Source organism: Panthera pardus, unplaced genomic scaffold (assembly GCF_024362965.1).
Source record: "Panthera pardus isolate Hobbes unplaced genomic scaffold, ASM2436296v1 HiC_scaffold_27, whole genome shotgun sequence".
Classification (NCBI taxonomy): Eukaryota; Metazoa; Chordata; class Mammalia; order Carnivora; family Felidae; genus Panthera; species Panthera pardus.
The window spans coordinates 92397947-92411077 of NW_026526843.1; the positions used below are offsets into that span (position 1 = coordinate 92397947).

General features: G+C 44.4%; 1 protein-coding gene across 1 annotated transcript in view; it reads right to left on the reverse strand.

Moving 5' to 3' along the window:
* LANCL3 (LanC like family member 3) overlaps window positions 1–11604 on the reverse strand; it is a 94112-nt gene extending 82508 nt beyond the window's left edge. The window contains exon 1 of the mRNA XM_019438456.2: window positions 10741–11604. Within this exon, the coding sequence (XP_019294001.2) occupies window positions 10741–11313 (573 nt within the window). The 5' untranslated portion in view covers window positions 11314–11604. The remainder of the gene's footprint in view (window positions 1–10740) is intronic.
* Window positions 11605–13131: the final 1527 nt, after the last annotated feature.

Consider the following 13131-nt stretch of genomic DNA (forward strand, 5'->3'; position numbering starts at 1 on the left):
GCCAAATAATTACAATACAAACGGAAATTTTAGGTTTTAGTGGCATGTGGATTAATAGATGAAAGCTAAGAATAAATTCTATCTAAGGAAGTCTGCATTACTGAGTAGGTTTGTTAAATCACTGTATCGTAAAAAATAAACAGGAAAAGGTCTAGCATTTTCCATGTGAACTAGAGTAGGGCAGCAATACATCACATGGGTAAATTACATTGGATGGCTCTAAAATGGGAGTGGTTCCATGAGCATCAAGATCATATTTTCTATCTCATCTGGAAATGTTGTAATAAAGTATCTTTTCTATTATTATGAAATAATTTAAAACTGCTGGAATTTGGTCTATTTGAGCCTTTAAAGGAATTCTAAGAAAATAGTATGAAAGTATAATTACCAGAAAAAAAAAAAAAAAGGAAATCCATGCATTCATTCACAGATGTTAACAGAGTCCTTAAACCTGCAAGGGGATGGGCCAAGGCAGGGTATTTTTCCTTAAGCATTAACTGCGAACTGAAAAGCTAATATTCTGGCATTTATGGAAATCATCTTCAGTACAAAAGACAAATGATGAAAATCATGAAGTTTTGGGGGACTCGGTCAAATCTGTTCATAGGCAATCCCATAAAATTGGAAGAAAAACAGTGAGTTGGAGCTTTTCCTCAAGTCTGCTTAATGAGCCAGCAGCAATACCACCTGGGAGCCTGATAGAGATGCAGTATCTTGGGCCTTACCCCAGACCTGCTGAATCAAAACTTGATTTTTAACAAGATCCCCAGGAGATCTGTGTGCACATGAAAGTCTGCACAACAAAGGGGCGCCTGGGTGGCTCAGTCGGTGGAGTGTCTGACTCTTGATTTCTACTCAGGTCATGATCCCAGGGTTGTGGGATCAAGCCCTGCATCAGGCTCAGAGCTGAGTGTGGAGCCTGCTTAAGATATTCTCTCTCTCTTCCCTCTAGATTTGGGCTCTAAAATAAAAATAATAAAAAAATAAAGTGTGAGAAGCACTAATTGATAGCACAGATTTGATAATCAGCCTGTAGAGGGTAGAACCCTATTTCTGCCGCTGACCAGCTGTGTAACCTGGAACAACTTCCACAACTTCTCTGTGCCTCAGGTTCCTGACTGGGTACGATGGAGAGTGTAATGGTACCTAAGTCATAACATTGCTGGTAGTATAAAATAACATAAAATATGTAAAGTGCTTACAACAGCATAAGCAGTAAGTGATCCATCACTGTTCTTACATCCTTTTAGCAGTTACAGGGTTCTGGCTCAAGAGTAACAAAAGATCTAAGCTATAATCCACAGAAGTGCCCCACTTCCTAGGCAGTCTATGATCAGGCGATTAGGAACTGGACTCAGCCTACAAAAATCCACATTCCCCAACTTGCCGTCATATCGAGCCAGACTTCAGGGGTTTGCTGATGTGGGGTGCAGTACACAGCTGCTTACAAACAGAGACCACTCACATCCAGACTGAGTGAAATCCTGCCTATGTATTCTGTTTGGTGGGGGTTGAAGGGAACAATAAGGGGACTCATTTTCTACCCTAGAAACTTCCATCCTCATTTTCCACCCATCAGTCTGTCATATACTAAAAGTCTGATAAAACCCAACGTCAAAAATAATGAGGAAAACACCAGCACTCCCAAACACTCACGGAGGGAAAGGAAATTGATGAAATCTTTCTGGAAAGCAGCTTTGATAATCTCTAGCAAATGAAAAGTATCTGTAAACTCTGAGCAATTGTGTTTTAAAAATTTTAACCTACATGCACAACGGAAGGCAAAGATACATGTATAAAAAGACATGTATGTAGGTGCACATTACATGTAAGTATTGTGTATGTATAGATGCTTGTTATCTGTGTATGTTCTTTACAGCATTGGTTTCGACAGCAAAAAAATAAAAAAACTTAAATCCATTTCATGTCCATCAATAATGGTTATATTATGGTATAGCCATGTAATCAAACCAGTATAAAGAATGAGACCTCTCTCTATGCAGTCATGTGTAAAGATGTCCAAGGTACGTTAAGAAAATAAACTCTAGAATATATATAATATGATCATTTGTGTAGATGGATAAAGATATAGGTATTTTACATTGAATGTGTCTAAAAAAGAAAAAATCATTAACAATGATGTTCATTTTGTTATGTATCCTTCTGTATCCTCTAATTGTTTGGTTTTACCTTGTGAGTATGAGGACAGTAATAATTTTTTTAATGTGTATTTACTTTTGAGAGAGAGGCAGAGCACAAGTCGGGGAGGGGCAGAGAGACAGGGAGACACAGAACGCGAAGCAGGCTCCAGGCTCTAAGCTGTCAGCACAGAGCCCGACATGGGGCTTGAACTCACAAACCATGAGAACATGACCTGAGCCAAAGTCAGACACTTAACCGACTGAGCCACACAGATGCCCAGAGGACAGTAATAATTTTTAAGAAAAACCAGGGGGGAAAAGATCTCAAACAATCTAACCTCCAGGAATTAGAGAAAGAAGAAAAAAAACAAAGCCCAAAGTTAGAGGGAAGGAAGTGATAAAGTTTAGAGCTGAAACAAAACTGACACTAGGAATACAACAGAAAAGATCAACTAAGAATTGTTTTTTTGAAAAGATAAACAAAACTGGCAAACCTTTAGCTAGACCAAGGAAAAAGAGAAGACTCCAATAAATAAAATCGGAAAGAAAGAGACATTATAAATGACACCACCCAAATACAAAGGATAAGAGACTACTGTGAACAATTATACACCACCAAAATGGACAATCTAGAAGAAATGGATGAAATCACAGAAACATACAATCTACCAAGACTGAATCATGAAAAAATAGAAAATCTGAACAAACCAATAAGGAGTAAGGAGATGGAATCAGTAATTGAAAACCTCCATCAAATAAAGGCCAGGACCAACTGGTTCTAAAGAATTCAACCAAGCCGATTAAAAAATAATTAACATCAGTCCTTCCTGAACACTTTCAAAAAACTGAAAAGAAGGAATATTACCCTGATACCAAAGCCAGATAAAGACACTACAGTCCAATATCCCTAATGAATAAAGATGCAAACATTTGCTACAGAATACTAGAAAACGAAATTCAACAACACATCAAAAGGATCATACAACATAACCAAAAGAGATTCATCCCTGGGATGCAAGGATGGTTCAACACATGCTAATCAATAAATGTGATAGAACACATTAATAGGACACAAAAATCATACAATTATCTCAACAGATGCAGAAAAAAAGCAGTTGACAAAATTCAACATCCAGTTATGATAAAAACTCTCAACAAACTAGGTATAGAAGGAACATACCTCAACATAATAAAGGCCATATAAGAGAAGCCCACAGCTAACATCATACTCAATGATAAAAGGTTGAATGCTTTTCTTCTAAGATCAGGAACAAGACACAAGGGTGCTCATGCTCACCACTGCTAGTCAACATGGTACTAAAAAACAGAATCCTAAAATACATATGAAATCACAAAAGACCCTAAATAGCCAAAGCAATCTTGAGGAAGAACAACACTGCTGGAGGCATCACACTTCCTGATTATGAAGCTATGGTAATCAGAAGAGTCTGGTACTGGCATAAAAACAGACATATAGACCAACGAAACAGAATCAAAAGCCCAGAAAAAATTCACACATACATGGTCAACTAATATTGGACATGGGAACAAGACTATTCAATGGAGAAAGGATAGTTTCTTCAATACATGGTGCTAGGAAAACTGAATAACCACATGCAGAAGAATGAAACTGGACTTCTATCTTACACCACTCATAAAAACTAACTCAAAATGGATTAAAGACTTAAACATAAGACCTGAAGCTGTAAAACATGAAAGAAAGAAAAAGCTCCTTGACATTGGTGTTGGCAATGATTTTCTGGATACGACACCAAAAGCACTAGCAACAAAAGTGAAAATCAGTAAGTGGGACTCTATCAAACTGAAAAGCTTCTGCACAGCAAAGGAAATCATCAACAAAATGAAAAGGCAACCTATGGAATAGAATATCTGCAAACCATATTTTGAAGAAGGAGTTAATACCCAAAATATATAAACAGCTCCTAGCAATTCAATAAACTTGATTTAAAAATGGGCAGAGGAGGGGCGCCTGGGTGGCGCAGTCGGTTAAGCGTCCGACTTCAGCCAGGTCACGATCTCGCGGTCCGTGAGTTCGAGCCCCGCGTCAGGCTCTGTGCTGGCAGCTCGGAGCCTGGAGCCTGTTTCCGATTCTGTGTCTCCCTCTTTCTCTGACCCTCCCCCGTTCATGCTCTGTCTCTCTCTGTCCCAAAAATAAATAAAAACGTTGAAAAAAAAAATTTAAAATAAAAAAAAAAATGGGCAGAGGAATTGCATAGACATTTTTCCGAAGAAGACATACCAATAGCCAAAATGGGTACATGAAAACGTGCTCAACATCATTAATCATCAGGGAGATGCAAATCAAAACCACTATGGTATCTTACCTCACCCCTGTTTAGAATGGCTACCATCAGAAAGACAAGAAACAACAAGTGTTGGCAAGGATGTGGAGAAAAGGAAACCCTTGTGCATTGTTGGTGAGAATGTGAATTGATACAGTCAGTATGGAAAACAGGTGCTTCAAAAAACTAAAAATAGAACTACCAGACGATCAAGCAATTCCACTTTTAGGTATTTATCCAAAGGAAATGAAAACAGGGTCTCAAAAAGATGTATGCATCCCCATGTTCACTACAACACTATTCACAATAGCCAAGGAAGCGGGAGGTGATAAGACAGACCTTGCCGAGGGGTGTCAAGAGGTAGACATTTTGGTAACCACTCAACAGCCATTTCCCTTGCCTTTCTTCTTTCTGGTCAGAACTTTCATCCAATGACAGAGGTTAGAAATGGAGGACACTAGTCTTCCCAGCCTCCCCTGAAACCAGAAGTGGCCAGTGCTGGACAATGAGACAGAAGGGAAATTCTTCAAGTATAAAACGTTTTATACAATGAAAAAAAAAAGAAAAAAGAAAAAAGCCTCAGATCCTTCCTTTCTACTTCAGGTGTAAGGGAACATAATGTTTGGAATGATAGTAACTATCTTACAACCCTAGAGAGATAGCTCAGACGCTGAGAACTGCAGAGAAAAAGGTTGGAAAGGGCTGGAGTTCTGATGACTTTCTCGAGTTGCTGGACCAATCTGAAATGGCCTAGCTTGACACCCTTTAGAAAGTGAGGTAATAGGGGCGCCTGGGTGGCTCACTCGGTTAAGCATCTGACTTCGGCTCAGGTCATGATCTCTCGGTTCGTGAGTTTGAGCCCCGCTTCGGGCTCTGTGCTGACAGCTCAGAGCCTGGAGCCTGCTTCGGATTTGTATCTCCCTCTCTCTCTGCCCCTCCCTTGCTCGTGCTCTGTCTCTCTCTCTCTCTCTCTCAAAAAAAAAATAAAATGTTAAAAAAAATTAAAAAACAAGAAAGTGAGGTAATAAATGTCTCCATTATTTAGATCACTTTTTACTGGACATTCTATTATCTGCAGCTAAAAGCATCCCCACTTACACAGCTGCCAACCACCTGCCTTAGGAGTGAGCCAAGGACCCAATTAACAATCCAGCAATATACATATATATTTTTTTAAATCATGGCAAGAAGATAGATTCCTTCAAATTACTGCGTGTAATTTTCTATGGGCTATTCAGAATCACTTTCGATTTTCTGTTAGTAGACAGGAGAGGGAGTAACATTGATTTCATTAAACAGCTACTATACACCCAGCACTACACTAGGCACTTTACCTAAAGTGAGTCACCACAGCAACTTCCCGAACAGTTCCCTTTGGTTGGGGAAATAAAATCACATCTGGGTTTTCTCAAATCTCATTTAAACAATTTAGCATTTTTTTTTTCGTTACAAATGAAGACCACAAACTACCAAAGTACTTGTGACTCTGCCACCTATAAAATCACAGATATATTCCTGTCACACCGCAGCTGTTGAAGGCAGCTCGAAACATCGTTGACCCTCATCACTGTTTCAAAGGTACCACAATCCTTAGGCTTGCTGCAAAATATTGTTATTTAATGTGCTAATAAAGAAACACATACGCTACTGCATCACAATTTTAAAAATGTTTTGGTAACTGGATGTCAATGTAATTGGTTTCCTTTGTAGTCCTACGTGTTAATTTTATCCATCTAAAAATGCTAAGGCTTCACCAAAGGAAGTCCTTGGCACAAAAGGGGTTTGGACCCCTGTAACCAGTCCCCTTTATGACTGTTCTTAATACTGTTCAATCCACTATCCATACAGAAAACTAGGGTGATCTTTTTCAAAGGTAACGAAGATACAGACATTACCATTCACACCTGAAGCATGTGCTAACTCCTGACTGACCTGGCCCTGCAGGATCTGATTTGACCCTGCTCCCCACCCCTACCTGGTCTGGAGCTCTCCCATCCCTCTAGTCCTTGTTCGCTCTGCTCCCATTATGCTGGCAGCCTTCCATTTCTGTGAAATCTCCAAGCGGATTCCCACCTTGGGGACTTCGTCCTTGCTGTCTCCTCTGCGTGGAATGCCTGCTCTTAAAGCAGCCACTTCATTCTCATGCTTCAGTGATGAGCCAGGACATCACCTCCACAGAGAAATCTTCCTGTCTAATGTCTGCCAAGCAGCACCCCTCCCCTCTCCTGCCCCGTCCCCAGTTATTTTCTGTTAAGTTCTTTCAGAGCACTTGCGATAACATAATTACATTGATTTTTGTTCACTACTAACTCCTGGCATCCAGCAAGGTGCCTGGAACATGTAGAAACCTGACATTCACGGAATGAAGGAATAAACGACAGAATAAGTTAATGACGAAGCTATCATTTATCCATTTTACAAGTAAGGAAATTGAGGCTCAGAGATGTCAAATTATTTGTCCAAGGTCTCCAGTTGGACAAATCTCCAGTAGCAAAATTATTTTAACTGTGGCCCCTAGGCCTTCCCTTTATCCCTCCACCGTTTTTTTCTAACTTCCCTTTCCCTGCTACATTTTCACCAATCTGGAAAGCATAGTGGACCCAGTACAAATTTTTATGGTGTGACTTCACAGGACTTTAGTGTCCCATCGCTCAAGGATATCTGCCTAACAAACCATCAAAGCTACTTCCCTTGAGTATTTCCAGGAGAGCTAAATTGAACAAAAATATCTTACCTGGTAAGAGTGACACTTCCTTTTGCTGTCTTTCTCTACATGCATATACACACATTTTTTTCTTCTCTCTGAATCTTATAAAAGCCAACAATAAAATCAAATGTAAGAAAGAAAATTCAGAAAAGGGTAAACAAAGAAAAAAAATTATAAACCCCTGGGTAAACACTAGCATACAAAAGTACATGTGATAAGGCGCTTTACCCAAGCTTATGTGGACAATTCTTGCCATATGCCTCCCAGTAGCCACCATCAAGCGAGGAACATGTCAGTTATGTGACATATTCTGAAGATTAAAAAATTCAATTTCCAGGAAGAGCACAACTATTCCTGTGTCTAAGTACTGAGAGAAATTCCCCTTGTGGATCCTTACAACAAGAGCATGATAGGAGACAGTAATCAGTATTCTCAACTACAACCTTAGAAAAAAATAGATCAAGCTTCAGAGAAAGGTATCTTATGCTATCTCTTAGCAGGCATGACTGGTATAACGCCAAAACCTATGCAGCACTGGACTGCCTTGCTATTCGAAGCATGGTCCCTGGACCAGCAGGAGCACCTGGGACCTGGTAGAAATGCCGAATCTCAGGTCCAATGCCAGGCCTGCTGAATCAGTCTGTATTTTATTGACAGGATCTGCAGGTGATTCCTCTGAACATTAAAGTTCAACAAACACTGGTCTAAAGGTTACGCCAAAAAAATTTCTAAGAGACCAGTATTCACTTATTCAGTCAACACAGATTTGCTGAGACCTTGGTGGTAGGAAAGGATTCCTATCAATGGAACACCAAAAGCCACCACCATAAAGGAAAATATTGATAAATGGGTCACCATTAAAAATGAGTGGCAAAGCAAGCCACAGAGTAAACAATATTTGCAATAATACCAGAAGAAAGGTTGAGGTAACTAAATATGTACCAGGCGCCACCTTAATATGGGAATATAGCAATAATACAAAAACTCTCCACACTTACGGAGCTTATATTCTAATTGGGAAAGAACATAAACAAAATGAAACAAGAAAAGGGCAGAAATCAGGGGACGAGGTTGCAGTTTTAAGCAGGGTGAACAGGGAAAGCCTCACTGATGAGGGAATGACCTATACAAGGTCAGAGAGCTAGCTATAAAAATAGCTAGGGGAAGAGTATTCCACGCAAAGGGAACAGCGAGTACAAATATCACGAGACAATAAATGCCTGAAACAGCAAGAAGGCCAGTGTGGTCGAAGCAGAGTGAGCAAAAGTGGAAGAGGTATGCAGGGGGGCCAGATCATGTGGGACCCTGTCAGCCATTTTAAGTGTCTTAGCTCTAAAAAAGATGAGAAGCCACTGGAGAAAAGGTAATAGGGAGCCACCGCAGGATGTTGAATGGGGAAATAACATGATGAAGTACTTTTAAGATTGGTTTCTCAGAGGTACATGCAATTTCTTGAGAGAATCCAGCCCAGAGTACACTGCACTAATCCTAGTAAATGGGGATTCATTTGTTCAACTATTTATTAGGTGCCAGGGCTGTGCCAAGTAGTGTGGGGAGGATCTAGACTAGGGTGAGAACTGAGGGAACTGCCAGAGGAAAGTGCATATAAATGACATTGAAAAGAAGGAAACCCAGGATAGAAGAACAGATTCTTTAGAGAGAAATGACAGAAGTCCGCAACTCAATTTAATCAAGGTTTATGGATCATCTACTGAGGGCAAAGCCATATGCTGGCTAGGACGCGCGAGTGGGGATGGGACAGAAGATTTCTATTTTCCCCTCATAAGGGCTTCAAGCCAGGCATGCTTAGCCCCTGCCCTGCACCTTTCAAGCCTGAATTTCTCAGATTACTGCAGCTGAGGCTGGCACGGAGACTGGCTTCCTTGCTCAGGTTAAGAGCGTGCGCTTGTGTGTGTGTGTGTGTGTGTGTGTGTGTGTGTGTGTGTGTGTGTGTGTGTGTGTGTATGTTAACCCTCAGAGCTTGTTCTATCTCCTGGGAGCAGGGGCCAAAGCACCTCAAATTGATTAGTATAAAAAGATACATCTGGCTTGGCAGGAAGGCAGAAGAGAGGTCTTAATAAATGTCTTTTTGGATCAGCGTTTCAGACTGGCCCTGGGTCACCAGTTTTGGGGCAAGGAGTCCTTGTTGGTCTGTTTCCACCTGTATGACCTGATGGGTCTCCCACTCTGTCACTCCATTCTGGAGAGAAGGCCCCAAGGCATGCAAAGGAAAGAAGCAAAAAACGAATTTGAAAATTGCCTACCACCAGACTGCAAGGTCTGAGGAGCAGATGCAAATGTGATGCAAATGATATGTAAATAGCCCCGTGGCCTTCCAAAAGGTTTCATACAATTGGAAGGGCCCTTAGGGAACTGCTAGCAGATAACAGTGACTCAGAAGCAGAGTGAACTATTTCAAGACAACTTTGTCACACAGATCTTTGCTGCCCTGCTAGCACAGTGCACAGTCTTTAGTGATTTTTTTTCTCACTTGGATCAACCTCACCTGCTATAAATAAACAAAAAAATATCAAGTCTTCCTGTTATCTTGGAAGTTATCTAATTACACTTTTAAAACACTCTGTGCACCTTTAAGTTTTCTTCAAACGCCTGTTTCACCCAAATAAAGTTAAATGTGTCACTTCCTCCCTAAAACAATATTTGGCTCCAGTGGATTATGAATGAAATGCCTCTTTCCGTTCTAGTTACTATGATCCTTTGGAGGATTTTTTCCCCCTACACCACAGGAACTGGCACATTCTTTTCTAATAGTTACATGCTGTATTCAAAGTGGATCCAGAAAAAAAAAAAAAAACCCATATGTAGTTGTGAGATCCAATTCATTTCAAGAAGCCACTGCAAAGCTATTTCATTAAGAAAACCTGCCCTGTCAAGTATGCTGTTGTCTTGACAATCCTAACTACGCGTTTTAAAATGAAAAAATGCACATTCTATTATAATGGGGTAGAATTCTGTTTGCATTTATGTATTTAAAAGAGGACAGCCCCATCAGATATACATTTTCAAAGAGCCCTGAGATGAACTGAATAGTAAGCAAACAGTAAGCACAGGAGACCCGCAGCTGGGCAGGAATTCTGAATTACAGACCCGGGGCGCAGGGAATGGGGGAGATCGGTCGCCAAAGCAATTTACCTCCACGTTAGCGATACAAACAATGATAGCATATCCAGCCCGCAAAACTTCCAGTACTTTGCTAGCCCTCTTAAGGTTCGAGGGTGCTTCAGCTTTTTTGGCAGGAGGGTCAAAGAAAGGGATATCCCTTTCATTTTCTAGTTTTTCTTTTCTCACTTCAAAGGGCCTCCCTGAAGCTGTTGCGCAAAGAGGCACCTGGGGAGGCCACCGCATTCGGCGCAAAACACGAACAAAGCGCAGAGGCGCGGAATCCCAACAAATGAGAGACTGAAGGAGAGAGAAGGGAAGACAAACACCGGAGATGAACCTCTGTAGACTAAGGAAATGACAGCGCCAGAGTGACCAAGAGCCAGGGAGCGCTGCTCCCGCCGCCAGGAGTCCCGGGAAGGGCCGGGCCGGCGGCGAGCGCCCCCCCGCGGCCGGGGCTGCCTCTTACCTCCTGGGCGAGTTTCTGCTTGAGCACCAGCGCGGCGCACAGGTAGCCCGCGCGGCCCACGAACAGCTCGTCGGAGCCGCACTCCAGGAAGGAGACCGGCGCGCAGACGGCGCACAGAGCCCGGAACTTGCCCAACGGCTGCACGTAGTCGGACCGTCCCAGGGCGTGGTACACGAGCGTGGCCACGGCATACACGCCCGCTCCCCCGAGCAGGAAGGCGGCGCGGGTGTCGGCGTCCGGCTCGCCCCACTCCTCCGCGCGGGCGCACGCGTCTATGAGGCGCTTGGCCGAGCGCAGGTAGCGCTCCCGGGCCCCGGCAAAGAGCGGGCTCTGCGAGACGTGGTAGAGCATGTAGGCCACCCCGGCCACGCCGCTGTACAGCCCTCCCTGGCAGCTGCTGGCCGCGGCCGCCGCCCCCCGGGCCTCAGGGCCGCCCCCGAGCGGGGGCAGCTCCTGAAGGATGCGCTCGATGGTGGCGGTGACCAAGGGCGCCACCGCCTCCTCGCACTGGCCCGCCAGCAGACTGCCCTGGTAGTCATCGAAGCGGTTGGCGAAGCAGCGCTTGGTGTCCATGCTGTCGCCCGTGCCCCCCAATGCCGGGCCGGGGTCCGCCTGAGGGCGCGCCCTGCAGCCCCGCGCACCACCTCTGGCTCTCGGAGGCGCTCGGCCGGCGGTTGATGCGGCGGGGATGGAGCAAGGAGGCTGAGACGGGAGGTGACAAGAGGAGGCGGGCGCGAGGAAGAAGCACGGAGCGGGTTGCCAAGTGGGGCACCCGGCTGCCGCGAAGCTCCCGAGTGGCCCAGGCGGCCGCGGGGGATGCGCGTCGTACGCCCCCCTCCGAGAGGCCGCGCCCTCGCCGAACCCGCCCCCTCCTGCGCCGCCGCAGCTCGGCCGCCTCTCCAAGGGGCCGAGGTGATCTCCGGCAGGACCCACGCGGGGCCCGCGCCACTCCTCCCGCTCCGCCCCCGGCTCCTCCCTTCCCGGCGGAAGGCCAGGGACGCGCGGGACACGGATCCGGAACGCTGAGGCTGGGCGTACACACGCACCTGGCGGTGGAGGTGAAAGACCTTGAGTCCCCAGTATACTCAAAGCGTGGTCCTCGAGTCAGCAGATCGGCACCACCTGGGAGCGTGTTAAAAATGCTCAGACTTCGTCCCAAACCTATTGAATCAAAATCAGCATATTTAGCAGGAGCCCAGGTGATTCACACGCACAGTAAAGGTTGAGAAGCCACTGAGCTGGGGGAGGGGGGGGAACTAGGAAAAAACGGAGCGCCCTCCTGAAACTTGTTTTTTCATCTTGGTCACTTTGGAGTTCTCATTCTGAATGTTTCAATCCCAAAGGCTGGGGCCATCACGTTTCAAGCATGGAATCGGTGAAAGGCCCCCATAGGAAAACCCCGTTGGCCTTGGTTGTCGCGTGGCCTTTCTCGGAGCGTACAGGAGTAAAAATGCAAAGACCCACACCAGGCTAAGGTAAGAGAGGGGGGTTCTGTCTTTCTCCTACTCTAGAGACCCCTCCTTCCCATGCATGCATAGTAAGCGTCAGTAACTAGGTAATATAAAGGCAAATGCTGCGGGAGAATCTGAATTAGGCCTTTTCACCCTTTTCTGCGTGTTCTTAGGTACCTCTTTCCTCCCTTCCTCCCTGTGTTTCTTCCCTCCTGCTCTCCTTCCACCAGGCGTCATTGAGGGTCTCCTATGTGTCCTGGACTGTGGAACTAGATGGATAAACAATGTAGAGATGGTCCTAGGCCTCTTGGAGCTTGTAGTCCGCTGAGAAAGAAGATGAGCACTTACACAAACAAGTTGCCTTTCTTTTGCTCAGCTGTTTTAAAATCTTCCTTTCCCAAAGTGTTGACAAGTGAAGGCCAAAGGTTTCCTCTCCCAGGGGTATTTGCATTTGGATAGGGACTGTGCAGGACACAAAAGAATAAGTGTCTCCTGGTACTGGTAGAAACGTTCCTGACACTTTGTGGGGAGAGCAACTTACTTGAAAGGCCAGTTTTTGTTTGGAGGCAATTTTTTCCTCAAAAGTGCTAATTGTCACAATGATCTGGAAGCAGAGATTAAATGGCCTGCCCCTCTGTCCTTGCTTGATGCATTCTGGAAAAGGAGCTCTGTGTGCCAGGATTATTGCCAGGACTGACGCGTCCACACAGTGGATGGTATGGCCTCCATCCATCCTATAAAACGCTGCCAAAACAGGTTTTATTTTTATTTATTTAAAAAAAATTTTTTTACCGTGTATTCATTTTTGAGAGACAGAGCATGAGCAGGGGAGGGGCAGCGAGAGAGGGAGACACAGAATCGGAAGCAGGCTCCAGGCTCTGAGCTGTCAGCACAGAGCCCGACTCAAGGCTTGAACTCCCGAACCGAAAGATCATGACCT